This window comes from Dreissena polymorpha, chromosome 4, assembly GCF_020536995.1.
Source record: "Dreissena polymorpha isolate Duluth1 chromosome 4, UMN_Dpol_1.0, whole genome shotgun sequence".
Lineage (NCBI taxonomy): Eukaryota > Metazoa > Mollusca > Bivalvia > Myida > Dreissenidae > Dreissena > Dreissena polymorpha.
This window is the reverse complement of record NC_068358.1, coordinates 135,434,101-135,455,955: the sequence shown is the minus strand read 5'-3', so window position 1 is coordinate 135,455,955 and position 21,855 is coordinate 135,434,101. Positions and strand designations below refer to the sequence as shown.

General features: G+C 36.4%; 1 protein-coding gene across 1 annotated transcript in view; it reads right to left on the bottom strand.

Annotated features, from left to right (window-relative positions):
* The window catches only part of LOC127878818 (CD109 antigen-like), a 34,735-nt gene extending 17,576 nt beyond the window's left edge, over window positions 1-17,159 (bottom strand). The window contains exons 1-8 of the mRNA XM_052425344.1: window positions 16,860-17,159; window positions 10,600-10,728; window positions 9,908-9,951; window positions 9,326-9,557; window positions 7,887-7,921; window positions 7,072-7,165; window positions 6,203-6,427; window positions 334-493 (exon numbers count right to left, since the gene is read on the bottom strand). Coding sequence (XP_052281304.1) covers window positions 334-493; window positions 6,203-6,427; window positions 7,072-7,165; window positions 7,887-7,921; window positions 9,326-9,557; window positions 9,908-9,951; window positions 10,600-10,728; window positions 16,860-17,159 — 1,219 coding nt within the window. The remainder of the gene's footprint in view (window positions 1-333; window positions 494-6,202; window positions 6,428-7,071; window positions 7,166-7,886; window positions 7,922-9,325; window positions 9,558-9,907; window positions 9,952-10,599; window positions 10,729-16,859) is intronic.
* Between the last annotated feature and the right edge of the window lie 4,696 nt (window positions 17,160-21,855).

Genomic DNA, 21,855 nt, shown 5'->3' with positions numbered 1-21,855 from the left:
ATCTGATATAGACAGTTCGTTACCAATTTATCGGTTTGAAATACAAAAATGTTTACTTAGTAAACATTATTGTATTGATACGAATTTAAAAACATAATTGAATTGTGGATATTTTGCGAAGCGTCTCGTTGTACAGACATTACCACACAGCACTAAACTAAATACTTGATGCATACCAATAAAACAACGTTATGTTGTAGAGCTTTATATTATCAACTTTATATTATCAACTTGTGTAGGGTTATAAGATAGCACAGCGTTACCAACATTTGTTTCATTTTTTTATTACTTGTGATGACATGAAACTTTGACTTAGACGCGTCCTATTCTTACCATCTAAGTCGCCGCGAACAAGTTCCCGTTTCTGTTCTGAAGTATCGTCTGGTTTAGCGTCCGGTTCCGCTACCATTGACTCGTAGTGCATGATGGCGGTAACGTTGATCCACAGCTTGTCGTTCGACGGGGGCTTGTCGTCATGTTCCGACACGTAGAGCTGAGTACGGAGACCACGTGACAGCCGTGAAAATAATTGTATCAAGCAAAATATGTCCAGAAGCTTTGGGACAATTTCAAAGTCTGTCTTAAAGCGAGATTATACGATTTTTATATGTGTTGATATAATAACACAATATGAAAATGCAAGAACAATAATACATTTAAGACTTATTTCATTAAATGCAGCAAAGACAAATTAGCGTCCCGGGCCGATTGTGACGAAGATAATGCGTACATATTTTCCTACAATAAACGATGCATTCGTCTTTTTAGTAAGTGTTTGTGTGTTGTATGAATCGATATCGCTGCAGGAATTTCAAATGAACCGTTAAACTAAATTTAGATTCACATCGTACATGCATGCTGGCGAATTCGGCTGTACAGCCTTTTCGATTTCAGAATTAAATATCTGGCTTATTTAGCACTTTTCGACACAAGTTCTTCTTAACTTTTATTTTAGTTTATATTGAAATATATGTATAATAAGATTTTTACACATTTTATATTAATTAATAAATATTTGACAAGATCGTATATACCCGCTTTAACACTTACTGAAAAATACATACCAACTAAACCTGTTTCTGGCAAGCAGCATCTGCCATGGCCGAATTCAGAGATTAAAAAGCTAATGCAAAAACTTGACCGAATTTATAGAAAAATGAAAAAGACTAAAAAATACACTTTACTTCCACACATTAACATCTGATCACTTATACTAAAGAAAAGTCGTTACTCTTATTGGGATTATAGGAACGACATAATATGTGATGAAACAGAACATAAACATTGGACAACTAAACGTTTTTGAGGGTTCATAAAAAATAGGGATGGTAAAAATTATTCGAATAATCGAATATTCGATTGAATGGTCAGCATTCGAATAATAAAAATGATATTCGCATATTCGCATTTTTTTTCCAAACGTATTTTCGCCAATATTTAATGAACTGCGAACCGCTTACTAAAAAGCAACCGAAATCACTTGGGAGTAACATGTTTGACGTGACGTTCTTCGTGTCAAACTGATAACGCGGCTCGTATCAGTGTTGATTGCGCAATGCAATACACACGCTCTAAGAAAGGCCCCGACTGTTGTTTGCCAATGGGGTGCCAATTCACGGTTTCAATTGACTGACGAATAATAAATAAGTTTTGTGATCACAGTATGTACAGCCATTAAAATGTGTGAATTACTCAAAAGTAACAGATGATATAAATTAAACAATCATCAAGGAATCATAATTCAAATCTGAAAATGCCACCAGCCCCTTCTGCAGTATGGAATGGTGTCGTATGGAATACTTTACACGGTCTGTGGATAAGAAGACCGCAAGGTGTAATGTGTGTAAACTTAGTTTTACATATGCGCTGTCTGCTACAAATATGTGGAATCATTAAAAAATAAAATTCTATGACACGATGTTTTTCATTCTATTTGTGCCCGATCACAGTATCGGTCATAGTATTAATCGACAGTAAGGGTATCACGTTTAAACGTTTAAACGATGGCGTTTCGTGTTTTGCTCAAACACGTTTACAAAAACAATAAACGTTTAAACGACAGGCAATGTCAACATAATTCATTTAATTCATTACATTACGATGTTGCAAAACTCTTTAAAAGCTGCTGAAAAAAACTCGTATGTGTATCACGTGCGCCAGATGGCCCTTATTCACAGTACCGTAGACATAACAATATACCTGTACGACCTAGACGTCTTGAATATTTAACCCGCATCGGCACGAAGTGCTCGGGAAAAGTTTCCCGCTATTTCTTGCATGATCATGCCCCTAATCGCCTTGAACATTCAACGCGCGTCGGCATGAAGTGCACGAGGAAAATTTCCCGCAGTTTATTCATCGGCATTCATTTTTAATTTAATGAACAGATACTCGTTTTGATGTACATCTTGTTAAGTAAAACAATAAAAACAATTAACACCGGTGTACTCTTATTGAAGAAATGTGGGTTAAATATTAATTCATCTTTGTTACAAAATATAACGGCATGTAAGTAGAAAACGCGTAACCCAATGGTTAGAAAACAACGAGAACAGTTGGTTTTAATATGACGTCATTGTGCAAATGGGTTATGAACTAAATATAACTTCCGGAAATAATCACTACTTTCAGTTTGGAAATGTGATGGAACTGATGCTTTTAAAACGGACGTATGGATACCGTTTGAACGGTGTCGTTTCGTTTATTTCATTTCGTTTAAACGTTTAGAAAAATCTGTAAACGTGATACCCTTAGTCGACAGCGATACAATTATTCGATAGCAACGTTAATAAACAGCCGCGTATTTAGCAAACGGATATAACTTACAAACCAATGGAAATTATTACATAACAAGGTAAAATCAATCCAGCCGTTTTATGCGAATATTCGAATATTCGATTGAATGAATTTGCGAACATTCGAATACCGATATTGGTATTCGATGCCATCCCTAATAAAAAAGCTTAAAAAATGACGCATGTGGTGTAGCACCTTTGAGGGATGATGAGTCTTAAAATCTAACCAAAAAGAAAAAGCTGAAGTTGTAAATCAACAATTTTCTGCTGATTTTACTAATGGCACAAACAGCCTTTATCCACATCTTGGTAATAGCCCGTATGAAAACATGCCATCAAGTAATATTACTGTAAATGGTGGTTAGAAACTCCTACTCAAACTGAATCCTTATAAGACCACAGGGCCAGATCAAATCAAACTCAGAATCTTACGGGAATGTTCAAATGAAATCGCAACTATTTTTACAATTCTTTTTAACAAATCACTTATTTCTGGTTCTCTCCATATGACTGGTCCATGGCTTTTGTAACTTCTATTTTTTTTTTAAAGGTGAAAAGTACCAAGCTAGTAATTAAAGAATTGTCTCATTAACATGTATTGCCTGTAAATTTAGTAACATGTTATACCATCTTTACAGCTTTACTATCCTTGTGGACAACCGTCATGGCTTTCGAGCCCGGCGGTCTTGCGAAACCCAACTTGGAGGTTTTCTTCTACCATGAAGAGAGACCAGGTGGATGTTGCCATCAAGTATTTAAGTAAAGCCTTTGACGTTGTTCATCACGGTAGATTGTTGCTGAAACTAGTCCATTATGGCATCAGCGGCAATAAACATTATTGGATTCAAGTTTTTCGCGGAAACCGTAGTCAACTGGTTGTTGTGGATGGGGCAACTTCCACCATGGCACATGTTATTTCTGGTGTACCCCAGGGATCAGTTCTTGGGCCTCTTCTTTTTCTGCTCTACATAAATGATCTACCTTCGTGTTTGGAGTCAAACGTCCGTCTATTTGCGGATGACTGTGTCATCTAAAGATCCATAAACACTTCGGCTGACACTTTTCCAGAGAGATCTTGATAGTCTATCATTGTGGGGGCAGAAATGGAGGACGACTTTTAACATAGCAAAATGTCATATCATGCATGTTACGTGAAACCAGTAAATACAGCTTACGCTTTTCACAATCAACCTCTGTCTGTTGTAAACCAAGTAAATTATCTAGGTGTTGAAATAAGCTCAACTTTAGACTGGTCACCCCATGTAAATAAAATTAGTAGTAAAGCAGGTCAGAGCTTAGGCATTTTAAAACGAAACATTCATTCTTCTAACATGAAAACTAAGGCAGCGGCATAACAGCATTGTTAGACCATCATTGGAATATTGCTCTAGTGTGTGGGACCCTTACCATCAGAAGGATATTGATAAAATTAAACAGGTTCAGCTTCAAGCCGCCAGATTTGTAACGAATAATTACAGCAAGACCCGGGCACAGTCACAAATATAACTAGAAATGGCGCGGCAGAGGCCGTCGCGTATCCCCACACCGAAAGTTTGACCCAGGGGCGCCCCAGGGATGGTAATGGGGCCATGCATAGTTGAGATTGACCGTATTGTCATAAGAGATGTTCAGCATCAATTTGAAGTAAATCGGTGTAGAAATGAAGACGTTAATGTAAAATAACCTAAAAAATGAGTGAAAATCTCTGACCCGGCCCCACCCTAACCCCAATAACTTTTGACTCAGAGGTCAAATCAAAATTCCAAATAGTGCATTGTCGCGCATATGCTCATAGCTACCATGTGTGTAAGTTTCAAGGTTCTAGTGCTAATAGTGTATGAGGAAATAGTGACCAGGACGGACGGACAAAAGGCGGAGACAACCACATAATCTCCACGCTTTTCGAAAAGCGTGGAAATAACTAAGGATTTAAATTGGAATACTTTGCAATCAAGAAGACAACAAGCTAGGCTCTTTTTGATTATAAAATAGTATATAATAATGTTGACGTCAATCCCCTTCACTTTCTCACTCGATACAAAAGACATACACGCCATCACTATCACATGGCATACCAAATATCACCAAGTACAGCTGATTACCACAACTTTTTATTCTTTCCAAGAACAGTTGTCAGCGCTGATACGATCCCTGGGTTTCAATCATCGCTGTCTATATCAGTGTTCCATCCTTAGTTCACATGTTGTTTTTTTGTTTTTATCCTGTTTATAACTCTACTTATATTCTCATCTCATGCACAGCAGTATATGTATATATTTAAGTCTTAAGGGCTTAAGGTTTTTAGGATGTTGCACCATTTTTATGCTCCCCCAAAATTTATATAGTCGCCGCTTCGTCGGTCCGTGCATGTGTGTGTCCGTCCGTCTGCGCGTGTACAATTTCTGTCCGGGCTATTTCTCAGTAACTATTGACCTGAATTCAATTAAACTTTATGGGACGCTTCACTACCAAGAGGAGATGTGCATATTATCAGCGTGTTCTGGTCGGAGGCCCTTTGAAATTTTCTATAAAAAAGTATTGTCCCCCAACTACTGTGCCCTCAAGACGTTTCCTTTTATGTGAATATATAGTGCAATATTGTGACAAAAACACTTTTGGGAGCATCACCCGTCTCCGACGGTTTCTTGTGTATCACTGTTGTTAGGATGTTCCTATGTGGATTTAGTTACTCGGGTAACCTATCAATCAACTTGTTTACTCCCCCCCCCCCCCCCCCCCACGCATTGCCATAATGTATCATTAATGAACGTAGCCATTATTATAAAAGAAGAAGAAAAAGAAAAAGAATGTTAACAGTGATTCCTTATATAACTGAAATACTAACTGTGGTGAACAAATCTTGACGATTAGAAAAAAACGTAATTTTCATATTATAACACAAATTGGTCTTCCTCCATGAGTATTTCGATAAGAGGAAGTATTAATTATGTGTGATTCTACAGGTAATGGATATTTTGGATATTAAATGTATATTTAACAGATGGTATAAAAAATATTTGAAGAAACAATTTTGAATGCTTTAAACAAACTTTAAACAGGAACTTCATGTGATCGTTCAACGCTAAATATCCATGCATTTTGACTTGGGGGTTGAAGTGAAGACGATTGTTATTAATTAAGAAGTAATTTTATATTCAAGTTTGTTTGAATCATGTGACGTCGGTGCGCAGCCAGTTTGACCCGATAAGCTTATTTTCTACAAATCTATAAGAGGGACAGCTAACGAAGTTACCCACCCTCACCCCTGCGGTTTCAGAGAAGATTTATTTGCACAGGTCAGCATACAAAATTGTATCCATTATACATCATTTTCATTTAGTCGTGAGCTTAATTGGATAACAAGACCATACCAGCTACACAACATGTATATCAATGACGATACTTACATAGGATGTGTATACTAGGCCCGGTTTGAAATTGTCCTCGCCCTCAAGAAAGCGAAATTTCTCCCGGAAGTTGTAGTACGTGATCTCGGCGGTGTCATTTCGCTTGATTCCCGTGATTCCTTCCTCCACTTCCGCTATCAGTTCGAAGGCATGTCCGCTTGTTATATTCTTGAAAATTCTTCGCATTTCTTTTAGTTCGACTTCGAATTTGTACACTCCATCAATCTTTTAAAACATTATAATAATCATCACCATCATCAGCGTAATAATCATTATAATAAAATAATAAAAGTATTTGATATAATATTATTTTTACAATAATAAGATATTATTAGTATTCATATATTTGTTTTAATCGTTTTCAATGATTATAATTATTTTATTATTATTATAATAACTATTTGTTTATGATCATGGCTATTATGATTATTATTGTATTATTATCATAATTGTTATTTTTTTCTAAATGTAATATAAAAAATAATGAGAATCATTATAGTAATTGTCGTCGACGTCAATATTATTTTCATTATTCCCCCCTCACCTCCTAATCATAATAATCATAACCTAGTTCTCAATTATTACGGAACATTAAATACTTAAACATTGACTTGACAGCTGGTTTAAGTTACATTAAAATTATAATACTTCCAAAAACTAGACAGTAATACTGCTTAATTTATAACGTTTTAAAGTAATTCGATCGACATAAATATGTTTTATCTTTGATTATATATGTTTTTTGTCGCTTTGTGTTTAGTGATTTGCCACTGTAAATGACATGTATATATATATATATATATATATATATATATATATTTGCATATCGCACACCATACATAGAATAAGCTAAATTATTTAAGACTCACTGTAAACTTCTTTACAATTAACTTGTCACTGCTGGGCCGTTTTCTCGCAATTGTTAGGCTTCCGTTGCCTTGTACACCTTTACCAAATGTGTAACTTCAAGAGAAAATAGCAAACATTAGATAAGAAATAAGTAACAAATTAGATTTTACGTGAATACAAAGCATACACAAAACTAATCTTCAATGTAAAACAAATAAAGGTGTTATTACGTAGCCTGTACAGATCCGGATAGGTGTGTGGCATTCAGTACGCCATAACTGGAAAGAGTGATAGAGACCTCAAACTTCGGGAGCACTGAAAAATGTTTCACGATAATATGATCATTTCAAACATTACTCACATCTAGCACACCTTATTATTCAGAAACAATAAATTACTGTATGATTTAACTTTCATCTTTAGAATCTTTTAGTTTGTCAGAATAAATTCGAAGGAAAACTAAACGAGGTGTACAAGACTAATTACAATGCTATGTTCTATTGCGGGTAAACTAGTATGGGAAGATGCTACTCGTTTATTTGGTATTGATATTTTCTTTTGACTTTATCCAGTGCACTTACAATATGCCTTCAAAAGACGTAAAGTGTATGTGTTTATGTTTATGCAAGCGCCGGTGGCCGGATAGCAAATACAATCAAACAAAGAAACTAAGCGTTGACTCTTGTCAACTTAATGTGCAATAGTTGCCGGAATTCACGAAGTAAACCGATCGAATTACTCGGAAAATAATCAGGACTAATGCGGACATTGAATTGTGTTAAAAAGTCGTTTGCAAAAAATCATTGTAAAGTGTTAACAAAATTACTAACCATACTCATCGACTGTGAACATCTTTATTTCACTTCTTGCCTATAAAAAAAAACAGAACAAAAACTATTATGTAAATACTTTCACGTACAAATATTCGTACAGCTAAATGTGAACAATGGTTTCTGTTGTCTGTTTATGCGAAAATGGCATTCAATCAACAAGTATATTGCCTGATCTACAGAAACACGCATGATATTAATCGCGAAAATTTACCGGATCCCATTTCATTATAAGCAGAAATTAACCTCTCCCACTGTTTCTCTTATTCATAAGCGGCTTTGTTGGTGCAGCTGAGTAACTTTCTAATTATATTATACTGTACAAATATTTTAGAAGATATATTAATTCACTTTGTTTACTAGATTCCACATAAGAAAATGTTTTAATCTCTACGATATTTATGTAAATAAAGATCAGCGACACATTTATGCTGGTGAGACTGCGTTGCACGTAGACCATAATCTTTGTGAATTATGGAGTCTCTTAAGTGCTAGTAGTCTTACAGTTGAAGCCGCTACATAGCCGTATATCTGAGTCTAGTTTTAAGTCCCCTAGAAGTAGGTTATAGGACTTGCAGACAGTACGTATCCCAATTTCAACGTCTATTTTCCAGTCCCCTAGAAGTTGGTCTTTGGAATTGCAGACTGTACTAACCCCAATGTCTTCGTCTATTTTCCAGTCCCATTCAAGTAGGTCATTGGACTTGCAGACAGAACTTATCCCAATGTCTACACCTCTTTTACAGTCCCCTAGAAATAGGTCATTGGACTTGCAGATAGTAATTACACCAATGTGTACGTATATTATCCAGTTCACTAAAAGTAGGTTATTTGATTTACAGGCAGTACTTACCCCAATGTCTACGTCTATTTTCCTGTCAAATAGAAGTAGGTCATAAGGCATGCAGACAGTATTAACCCTAATGTCTACATCTATTTTCAGGTCCACTAAAGGTAGGTCATTGGATCTGCAGACAGTATTTACGTCTACGTCTACGTCTATTTTCCAGTCCACTAGAAGGTTGTTGGACTTGCAGACATAACTTACCACAATGTCTACGTCTATGTTCCAGTCCCTTAGAAGTAGGTCATCGGACTTGCAGACAGTACTTACCCCAATGTCAACGTCTATTTTCCAGTCCCCTACAAGTAGGTCATTAGACTTGCAGACAGTATTAACCCCTTTGATCTACGTCTATATTCCAGTCCCTTAGAAGTAGGTGATTGGACTTGCAGACAATACTTACCCCAATGTCAACGTCTATTTTCCAGTCCATTAGAAGTGGTCATTGGACTTGCAGACAGTACTCACCCCAATGTCAACGTCTATTTTCCAGTCCACTAGAAGTAGATAATTGGGTTTGCAGACATAACTTACCCCAATGTTTACGTCCATGTTCCAGTCCCTTAGAGGTAGGTGATTGGACTTGCACAAAGTACTTACCTCAATGTTTACGGCTATTTTCCCGTCCACTAGACGTAAGTCATTGGAATTGCAGACGGTACTAACCCCAATGTCTACGTCTAGTTTCCAGGCCACTACAAGTAGGTCATTTGAATTGCAGACAGTACTAACCCCAATGTCTACGTCCATTTTCCCGTCCACTAGAAGTAGCTCATTGGAATTGCAGACAGTACTAACCCCAAGGTCTACGTCTAGTCTCCAGGCCACTGCACTTAGGTCATTGGAATTGCAGACAGTACTAACCACAATGTCTACGTCTATTTTTCGATCCCCTAGAAGTAGGCCCTAAGACTTGCAGACAGTATTAACCCCTTTGGTCTACATCTATGTTCCAGTCCCTTTGAAGTAGGTGATTGGATTTGCACAAAGTATTTACCCCAATGTTAACGTCTATTTTTAGTCCACTAAAAGTAGGTCATGTGACTTGCAGACAGTATTTACCCCCAAGGTCTACGTCTATGTTCTTGTCCCTTAGAAGTAGGTGATTAGACTTGCACAAAGTACTAATCCCAAGGTTTAAGTCCATTTTCCCGTTCACTAGAAGTAGGTCATTGCAATTACCAGACATTACTTACCCCACTGTCTACGTCTATTTTTTCAGTACCCTAGAAGTAGGGCATGCAGAGAGTATTAACCCCAATGTCTACGTCTACTTTTCAGTCCGCTAGAAGTAGGTCATTGAACTTGCAGACATAACTTAACCAATGTCTATGTCTATTTTCCAGTCCCCTAGAAGTAGGTCTTTGGAATTGCAGACAATACTAACCCCAATGTCTTCTTCTATTTTCCCGTGGGGAAATTGGAATTGCAGACAGTACTTTCCCAATGTCTACGTCTATTTTCCATGCCCCTAAAAGAATGGCTTTGGACTTGCAGACAGAGCTCACCACACTGTCTACACCTTTTTTCCAGTCCCCTAGAAGTAGGGCATTGGACATGCAGACAGTACTTACCCCAATGTCTACGTATATTATCCCGTCCAATAGAAGTAGGTCATTGGACATGCAGACAGTGCTAACCCCATTGTCTACGTCTATTTCCCAGTTCCCTAGAAGTACCACGTAGGTGAATGGACTGTTTGTTCCGTTCCATGTATTTTATTATCCTCGTCAATAGGTATGTGAGGGTCGAGGGCATCCCCCTACATACCTTACAGAGAGGACATTGGACTTGAAGACGGTACTAACCCCAATGTCTACGTCCTAATTCCCGTCCAAAAGTGTTAGGTTCTTGGACTTGCAGACAGTACTTACCCCAATGTCTACGTCTATTTTCCAGTCACCTAGGGGTGGGTTATCTGATAGTTGCAGACTGCCCTGAAAGACGCCCTGTTTTTGACCCGTCACGTTCAACCACTGAGCAATCTTGTTCCTGTTAGGATCCTGCAATGCAACATGTCGCATATGTAAATTAAAATTTATTTGGTTTACCTTCATATTTTTTAATCGTTTCCTGGGATAATAATGTATAAGTACTTATATTTTTACATCGAGGGGAATAGAACCCGAGACTATTCACACTTTCAAATCCACTTTCGGAACTCTTTCCTGTTACCGTTGTATGCTATTGTAACCAAAATCGGTAAGTATAGTGCACGTCTATCATTGCAAGCAACACACGCTTCTTTATAGTGTATGTCACTCTACAAGTGCCTTATATAAGTTCCTCACATTTGTTTCCCACAACAAGTCTGTAAAGGATAAATAATGTTATCAGATTAACGGTCTGACAAAATTTATTTCGATAAGTGAAGCGCACAAGTCTTGTGCGCTTCACTTATCGAAATAAATTTTGTCAGACCGTTAATCTTGAAGAGCCATAAAAATCATTTTATATTTGAAAGAATGTTCCTTCGTTAATATGTCTACATGTATGTTAATTTTATCATGAGAGTATCTGGAAAACTTTAAGATGTATTATCTTGAAACATCATTGGTACATAGATCTTATTCAGCGCACAAGAGTCAAAACTCTTGATTTCGTATTTTGAAAAAAGAAGAGTGTGCAATGTTTTATATTTAAATCAATTACACATATAAGAGATATATAGTATGACAAGAGATGTGCATAGGCGTCCCTGTGGCCTTGACCTTGAATATTTGTAAGATCATTAAAGGTCATGATCTTTAGAATTCTATAGATACTATGCATGCTACAACCCCTCTAACTTCGACCTTCGATCTGATGACCTGATATCTTCATCATCGTCTTACTTGCCACCCAAGTCATTTCCATTCAACTGTGCATGTACGTAGATCAGTCCTCAAGACAGTGTGCGGACATGAATTTTCAATTGCATGCAAATGTTAGTATGACTTTGACAGGTTGACCTAAATAACATAATATAAAGAAGTGAAACTCCAGCTGCTGGAGCAGTATTGAATTTTCATTAAAAACAATAAGTTGGTCCTTTATTTAAGGCAAGTGACCGATTGCCCAAACAGTACAAAACAGCACAATACAGCACAATACAAACCAACATAAGCACAAAATATGAAAAAAGCTGGGGTCACCGCCTTGGAACGGTCAATGCAAAGCATTGGGGGTTTAAACCTGGTTATAGAGCGCTCAACCTCACACTTGGCCCAGCAATATTCATAATACATTTAAGTGTAAATAAAATTTAACGTCATAGCATTGTAACTCAAATTAAACAATAATAAAAGGGAATTAAAACGCATTCAATTTAATTACTATTTAATTACTCAATTGCATTGAAGATACAAGAGTAACAGAATTACAACTTTTTGACGAACGATCAAATAAAACTATTAACAATTGTCAACTAAATTCCTTCTTTATAGAAAAGATTTGAGAATATAGAATCATGGAGTTAATATCTCAGATAATCATCGCGCAAATACAAAAAAAGAAGAAGCAATAATGGGTGTAAAAATTCCATATTACTAGCTTGGTTGTTTATGTGACTGCTAAAATAAATTAAAAATAATTAAATCAAACAAGAAACGCCTATCAGAGAGAAAATATAAATAAATTGGAACGTTATAAACCCAATGACCTATGCATGTAGATAAAAATTGGGAAAGTCGGTCGTATGACGTCACAAAAATCCATAATGACATAATGACGTGAACAAATTCCAGGGCCAGTACTAAATAAAAATATTAATGGGGCTGTGCTACTAATAAAACAAGTTTAGGTGATTTAATATTAAGAAGCAAATGAATAAAAATGGTAATTCCATTAAAGCGACATTATTGGAATCAAACAGTATATAGGTGTTTTGACAACTGAAGACAGAAATGATTTGATGTACGATTTGAGTCCAAATGTAGTTTACATGCAGATTTTTTCATACGACACAATGACACAATTTTATTCAACAGTGAAAAATGCCTATAATGTAGTATTCATGCAGATTTGTTCATACGACACAATGACAATAAGGCGTCTTTCATTTCTCCCAAGTAAGCAGTACCATGAGTTTAAATTATTGTGGTTCAAATCATACTTTAGATATCATGAACAAACCAATTTCTTGATACATTATCATGTGAAATGGACCGACGAATCTGTGGCCTCAAAACCAACTTGTTTATTATTTTCTTCATATGTTACCAATTTGAAAAGCCGTAACAATTAACATAATACTCTGCAATCGTGACCTCTGTCTTATTGTCCTCAAAATATACCATTTTCTTCTTTTTTTTTATAATTAAAAACGAAAAGGTCAAATTATTCTAAATACATGTGTATCGTGAGTTAAACACGATTTTTAATTATTATGACAGGCCTCTGGGATATTGTCATTTGATTTGGTTGACCACAGCATGAATATACAAATATCAAACAAAATTATCAATGCCCCATCTCAAGGTGGAATTGGGGGTCGATTAGGGGCGACAATGACATTTTTAGTATTCCCCTACGTGTTATTCATACGTGATATTTTTTCAATAACAAACAAATAATTACTTCCCACACATGTATATATTAAACTAACAACGAAAACCTGCAAAAATAATGTATATAAATTGTTAAATCGAACCATCGACAGAAATACGTGCAGTGTGAGTGCTCACAACTTTATTTTATTAAACTTAAAAATATACCCATATACACGTCAGGTCCAGTATAAACACACACGATAATTTAATGTAACGCCATACTCACAAATATTGCGATGTCCATATTTTCTTTGATTGTTGCAAGATCGGGAAGTGTACTAAAGACTCGGAATTGTACTGAAAAACAATTCTTATTCTAATCATTACTTTCATAACATTCGTTGAGCAATTGTTGCTGAAAACTTATTCTAATTATGTATATACATAATGGAAACCTACTGAATAAATAATGTATAGGACAGACACCCACTCAATTATTGCTGAATAGGTTATACATCTACTCCAATCACTGCTTTATATGTTAGACAACTACTCAAATAATGACTGCATAAGATACCTATCCTAATATTTGCTGTATAGGTTAAAAACCTACTCAATAATTGCTGAATATGTTAAACAACTATTCAATTATTGCTGTATAGGAAGAACACATGCAATAATAGCTGAGTAGACTTGGCACCACTTAACTTTATATAAGCTAGACACCTGAAATAAATTCTGTTTAGTTTAGACGCCCGTATTTTCTTTTTAAGTAAGTCACCCGCAAGTTTTGTTATATATGGCAGACACCAGCAATTATTACTTAATATGTTAGACAGCAGAAAAAAATATGTATTGTCCTACTCCAGAGTCTTTCTTTAAAACGTCAAATTTTTCACGCATTGTTTCGTAGCTGCTAGATAATAATGCAGCTGGATGCAAACTTTTAAAAATGGTTTAATGGCAATCAATAATTTATGCAAACACCTTTAAACTAAAATTATATAATGATCTACATACGAAAACAACACTAGTTCTCAAGATGATTATGAACTATTTTAGTCATTGCGTGCCATGAACACATTGTTGTATTCATCCTAATTATGAAATAAGTATTTTATTTGGCCTAGTTAATCGATCTATAAAAACTGGATCAATGTCGATCAAAACGTACAAATGCCTTTTGAGCTCTCATCCCGGCTACATTTTGATATTATTACAATATTTTTTAAATGTAAATTGCAGTTGCGTTTCTGGTGAATTATGTGAACGTGAATGTTATTTTTTTGTTTTGGTAAGATAGGGTTTCTTAAGTGGTTTGAATAATCTAGGTCGAGATATGTTTTCCTAGTGTTGACCGAACACTCTGGGGTCCGATATTCCTAGTGTTGACCGAACACTCTGGGGTCCGATATTCCTAGTGTTGACCGAACACTCTGGGGTCCGATATTCCTAGTGTTGACCGAACACTCTGGGGTCCGATATTCCTAGTGTTGACCGAACACTCTGGGGTCCGATATTCCTAGTGTTGACCGAACACTCTGGGGTCCGATATTCCTAGTGTTGACCGAACACTCTGGGGTCCGATATTCCTAGTGTTGACCGAACACTCTGGGGTCCGATATTCCTAGTGTTGACCGAACACTCTGGGGTCCGATATTCCTAGTGTTGACCGAACACTCTGGGGTCCGATATTCCTAGTGTTGACCGAACACTCTGGGGTCCGATATTCCTAGTGTTGACCGAACACTCTGGGGTCCGATATTCAAGTAACAGTCCATTCAGTCGTATTGCGTTATTTTAAGCAAACTGCTCTCTATATACTCATTACAGCATCTTTAGCGATTTCTTGGTTCTGGCATATTACAGGATTATTCTAGTATGGTATCAATTTTAAAACGAGTATTTACTCTTCTGAATTGTTCAATAAAAATATTAGCCAGTTTAGGAAAATGCGAATGTTCTGAATGCATATCGTTAGAAAGCAAGCTTGAGCGAGTCGTGTGTCGCAAAACCACAAACCACAGTTAAACATATCTAAAACGTTTACATTTAAAATTAAGCTTCATGTTAACGAGCATCAAAGTGTCACGGACAGAGGCAGGATATTAGCAACAATAAAAAGGCAAATTTGAGACTTTCAGATTGCTTTTAAACGTGATAGGAAGAGCAATTTTTAATAATGCTTTTGGAATCGAACAAAATATAACTTTGATAATTTAATGCATTCACGTATGTGTCTATGCCGGAATAATATTCATGAACGAACGCTCTTACATTCCAAGTCAATCCCCTCCGAAATATTTACCTTTCTGCCCCGGTTTGTAGATGGCCTTGTCCGTCTGTATGAATACGGAGAATCCTTTAGCGGAATAGGAAAGGTTAGTGGAATTCCGGAAAACCTCGGTCGTATTGTCTTTCTTTCCGTACACTTCGAACTGATACGATCCCCAGGCGAGCTTCACCGGCAGCTTTAGCTTCAACTGCGCCGAGGTATGACCTGATAGCGAAAGTTATGTATACAGGGAGGCAAGGTTATTGTCGTTAAATTTCAACTAAAGTATGGAAGTGTATGTTGGGTTAGGTAATTCTAGTCTCGGTTTTGTTTGTGAGTGTGCGGCTAGACAATAGAGTTGGGTTTGTTTGGTTTGATTCGGTTCGTTAACAGACAAAACAACACATGTATGAGTTAAGATTTGTTGGTTTTCCGTTAAGGTCGTGGAAAATTAATGTTTTGAAAAATAAGGCCTTATCCTTTGGTGACGACCGAGATCATAGACTTCCGTGAACCATCGTGTCAAAAGAAGAGAGTTGATGCATGAACAATTCACTTGCTAGGACTCTAGGTAAGAGTACCAGAGAGTGCATAAGGAGGTGAAGATAACGATGAAAGTGACCGAAGATGGATGGAATGAGAAGCAATGCAATAACATTGACAAAAAGATTACCAAAGGCAGCAGTAAGAAGGCCTACAGCACCCTCAATACCTGGCAAAACGAGTCAGCCAAACCATTGTAATATCAGACGCTGACGGAAACATCCTTACTGAAAGTGCCGCAGTCCTGAACAGGAGGACTAAATACTGCAGTGACCTCTATAACTACCCGGTTTGACCAGACCCCAGTCTTCTTCAGAACGATATCAGACCAGAAACGGATTATTAAAATTCGCCCATAAGGGGGGGGGGGGAAACATTTGTCCAAAGGGTGGACCCAGTCACTGGTCATGTCTCGACCAAGAAAACGCATCCCAAGCAATGTCAGATCAACCGCAGCATACGCCTCATAAGTCATCCTCGCAAAGCCATGCAACGCATCCTCAACCGATTGAAACGCAAGGAGGCAGAGGAACAGCTTGCGGAAGTGCAGGTTTTATTCAGAACGAGCATAACACAGTCGAACAGATCTTCAACTGTAGAGTCGTGATTGAGTGACACCCGCAATACCAAGCGAGCTCTTTCAAAACTTCATCCAAGAACTTGGCGATTTCACCGGCAGCGCCGGACAATAGACAGATGGGTGACTTTTTCAGAAAAACACACAGCGTCCGTCGGTGATGTATCCGGTCCTGTTTTATTTTTTTCTGTAGAAGAGACTTATGAATACCACCACACATCCATCTCCATGGGTGCCACAACCATACATAACTTGAGATTCGCTGATTACCTTGACTCCATCGGTTGCACCAGCAGTTATATCAAAGACCTCATCAAAAGACGCTGAAACAGAAGGAGGATACGGGATGTGGGCCAACATGACGAAGTCAAAGATCATGGTAAGAGCACGAAGAACACCAATGGAGACATCACAATTAACGGCATGAAGATGAAATAGATGACCAGCTTCCAGTAGTTGATAGAATGAGCGGTCCTGCCCAATGATTGCCCTATTACTGCTGAGGTCTGAATAAGAATTGCCATAGCGACCGATGGCCAGGCTGAGCATGTTGCGGAAAATCTGCTCCATCAGCTACACCAAGTGCAGGCTCTACAATGCCCTTGCAGTTTCCATCCTACTGTAAGACCTGGACGCTTCATGCAAACGCAGAACGCACCAAAAATCTTTTGAACGCATGGGTTTCCGCAGACTGCTCCTCATCTGTAGCATAAACAACGCGACCAACGAGTATGTCCGGAACAGGACATCAGCAGTTGTTTGCTCAAAAGAATCTCTACAGGCAACCATCATACGACGAAGGCTGGCTTGGTTTGACAAGTCATAAGGCACGACTCTCCTTGCAAATTCGTGTCTCGGGGCACGGTATATGGATACCTCCGTCGAGGCCGTCAGAAGAAAAGCACGCATTTATCTGAAAGAGTGGGCATCCCTCAACATGGATGACTTTCTCACAGCAGCAAACAAATTAACTGACTTTACTCATTTCCCTCCAACGTCCGGACCTATCAAGAGAATGTTAATGATTATGATAATTATGAATATGATGATAATGATGATGATAATGGTTATGGTGGTGGTTATGCTGCTATTGCTGCTGCTTCTGCTGCTGCTGCTGATGATGATGATGATAATTAAAGATTGCCTTGTAAATTGAGTATAATTTAATAATATTCAGTAGAATAAGGGTATGAAACCCATGATATGCTTGTTAATTTCCGGGTAATATCGACGAAGTGTGTACCGCTCGTATTTTTTCCGTACACCTTCAGAATACAGGCCGGAACATCAATGAAGATGTATTTTTAATCCCTGCCATGATAAAACATTATTATATTAAAGTCATCGATAAAAATCCAAATTGGAGACTACAACGAAAACAAAAAATGTAAGTAAAACTTTGGTAAAAATCAAAACCAGACAACTGTCTTAGTACGCCTTCATAAAGTTCTAAGCCGTAATAAAGCGATAGCTCAATCGCTTTAATCTCAAGATTGTCGGGGTTCGAATGTTGTGACAAGTGTTTTGTTCGTTTTATTTTCTTGCGTTTATAATTATTTTTGACTTTTTTTAAACGAAAAGTGTTCTTTACTGGTTTAATATATTAAATGACTGTTTTAATTACAAACATTATACACAAGGCCCTTTATTTTCTCAATGAAAACATCCCTTGTCGTTTACATAATAAACAAACGCATATTGAATTAAACGGTTTTAGTGATCAATACATTCCTGATATGTGTAGGTACTTTGCAATCATTGTGTGTGTTTAATATGTGTGGATTTTGAACTATAAACGGTGTCTAAACAACCGTTTTTTAAAATTAAACTATGTCTTAAACATATGAAATTCAGATTGTTAATTGTGGAGTATTATATGGCAAAACCAGAAAGCTTTTAATAGTTTATGACAGATACAATTGGTCATTATTTTCATTACCAATGTTTTATTTACATTTCAGAGATGTGCAGTATTTGAAATAAGTTTTGGCTGGTTCTGTATCGTTCGATGTGTTGTCCCATTTGTAGCACCAGATGTGTCTGGTTACTTACATGCTATATCTGGGACATGAAAGTTACAATATCCTTTGTAGTCAAGATATAAATGGCCTACATGAATTTAAAATACTCTCGAAGGTTCTTAACATTGATAATGATGCGTCTTATACCTTAATAAATGTATACAGTAATAAGTAATATTTGTATTAATCCATTATTACACATTTTTTAATGTAGATTCAAGTTAGTAATTTCAATTATGACATTAGTAAATATTATATTGGGCATATTGGACAAAACAGTTATGAGTACAACTCGGTATATTTCTAACTTCAAACCTTCCGGCACTAACACCGAATCTTCCGCAATCGTTGTTTTGCTAGTGAATATCCTGCCATAGAGTTGGAATCCCGACAATTCGTCTAGATTGGAGAAGTCCACACAGTAAGTCATTCCAGGGCGGATATTGCTCGGACACACAACGATATACGAACTAAAACGCGAAGATCATGCGAATTAAAAAAGCATAAAAAGTTTCTTACTACTTTGATGTCAATGCAAATGAGTCGTTTCAACAACTCAACCTGTTACATAAAATCAAAGTGTTACCTCAATAATTGTATTTGTATCTTCTTTGTTTGTTAATTGAATGGTGCACCAAAGACTGTGACTTCATTGTGCTATGCTAATGGCTATGACAATTGATGTCACTTACATACGTTTTTCTTAATGAAATAATGTCATGTCCATGCATTTTCAAACCATCTTTAATATGTTTAGCGAAAACGTTTAATTCAATGCAGGAACAAAGATACATTATCTGGTGAGAAATTCTTTAGCTATTAGTATAGCACAATACAGGACAATACATAAATAACAACACTATTGAACGAAAAATGTATTTTGTAATGACTAAAGCTAAAGCCTTCGGACGGTCAAATCAAAGCAGTAGGATTTAAAAATGTTGTAAAGTCTTACAAAGATGTAAGTGGCATAGAGAAAAATGTTAATCTGAGCCTAATCGGATTGCAAATTTACCTTAATACGTTACGATGATATGTGAGATTTATTAAACGTAAAAGCTCCATATTAGCAACGGGCCGTTAGTAGATAAATATGTTACTGGTAAGATATACATGCATTAAATATCGCGCCAGTTTCTGTACCATATGTTATTACTTCAGGAAATTAGCACACACGCCAATTGTAAGCGTTTACGCATTATTGAGGACTCACATAATTCTGGTTGACGCATTATTCCGTTTCTACAGTACACAGAACTGTTGTGATTCTAAATAAATTTACGAATATATACCTTTATAATATATATAAATGGCATTAATGTGTATCAAACATTATTCATGTCTTTATGACCATATATGTTTAACAAGTGGTAATTTATATTTACTTAAGTATTGTAACATATATAGCTATACTCTAAATTACAACGGAACTGACTGATAGAGTCTGTCAGTTGTTTGCTCGGTTGAGAGATGCACAAAATTAGCACTTATTGATGTCAGTTTCATTTATAAATTAACATTAATTTACATTTGGTCATCAAACACTTATGGTCCCGGATGTTTCAAGCTTGAGTTTTTGCAGAATTGTGTAAAACGTACCGTAAAACTCATAGTTGATTTGTTTTTTACGAAGAAGCCCAACATAGATCTCAGATGCTGAAGTGCTAAGCTAATTAAATTCATTTTTTTTATGTGCAGTTTATGAAGTTTTTTTTTAATTATTCAACATATATATATACCTGTGTGTGCTTCATTAAATTGAAAGGTGATACTGTAAATGAGCATCAAAACTTTAGCTTTGATAACAAACACGTTCAAACGACATTCAAACATAGAGAATAACAGGTGACTGACTGATCATTTTGTAATATATCAGGCAAGGCGCAGAATAATATAACGGCGAAGCTTGCCGAGCCGTTATTTTGTTCGTGCCGAGCATGATATATTACAAAAAGATTAGGCAGTAACCTGTTTTTCTGTTTATCATACCTCTACGTCCCCGATTTTACAGGAATAATACAACAATCGCTAAAAAGCTGCAGTTTTAGCGGGATAGAATATGACTGTTGTCGTTTGCGTGTTAATTATGACGTCATGAGCACTCGCGCTTAATATTTGTAAAAAAATGGTTTTTGCTGTTTGTGTTGCATTTGGTGTTTAAAATATATTACATCTTGGTATCAAAATGTTTGTTTGGTTGAACCTGGTTCGATTTTACTAAAAATTATTACTTTATAGTTGATTCCGAGTAATATGACCATCCTCCACACATGACTGATATAAGATCTTCCTGTTGGCCATGATATAAAACAAGATCAGGCAACGTCATATCAGGCAGATGCAGATATCAATGCGTTGGTATGATCACGGTACATTCTATTTTCCTACACATACATTTGCAAAGACTTCGGCATTGGTTGAACGTGACATTAAAATTACATACACTTTCCAAATCATCGAATATTTCGTTCAATATTTCGAATAATAAAGTTAACAAAATCAATGTTCATAATAGGAATAGCCAAAATTAACGCTCGATACGGTCTGGTATCATAGATTTACGGCGATACAAAATGCTCTTTTTTGTTCTTTGGGACAATATATTCAATACATTTTCGTTTACTATGTTAGTGTTCGTAGGTCGTATGAATAGATATCGTTGCAGAAAATCAAAATGGGATAATAATGTGCCACAAACAAAATAAACACGAGCATTTTGTATCTCGATAAATCTGTGCTAAGATAATACATCTAGCGTTGAAATTTTGGCTATTGATATAAGAAACACTGATTTGTGTATGGCTTAACTTAATTTTACGAAATTTTGAGTATTTTTGTGACTTCTAACGCTCTGGGCACGTTAATGGTTTATGCATCGTCATTCAACAACCTGCTGTGATGCGTTTGTGTTGCTTTCGCTACGCTAGTATTTCCTTTAAGACATCTTGCTGTTTTATCAATATATCATGACATAAACACTATTCAAACTCTTCTTACTTGTATCCATTGGTAACCGAGAGCAGCGACACCAAGACTGCAAAATGATAGGTCTGCAAAAGACGCAAAAAGCATCAACTGTTAAAATCAATAAAACTAATAAGCATGGATTCGTGTTGTGTAATTGTGTATTAAATTGAAATATGAAAGAACATTTATATAATTAAGTGATTTATTTAGCAATTGTTTGCTGTGTATAATTATTATTTTGTGAACACAAATGAATCTGTTGATAACATTTACATTAA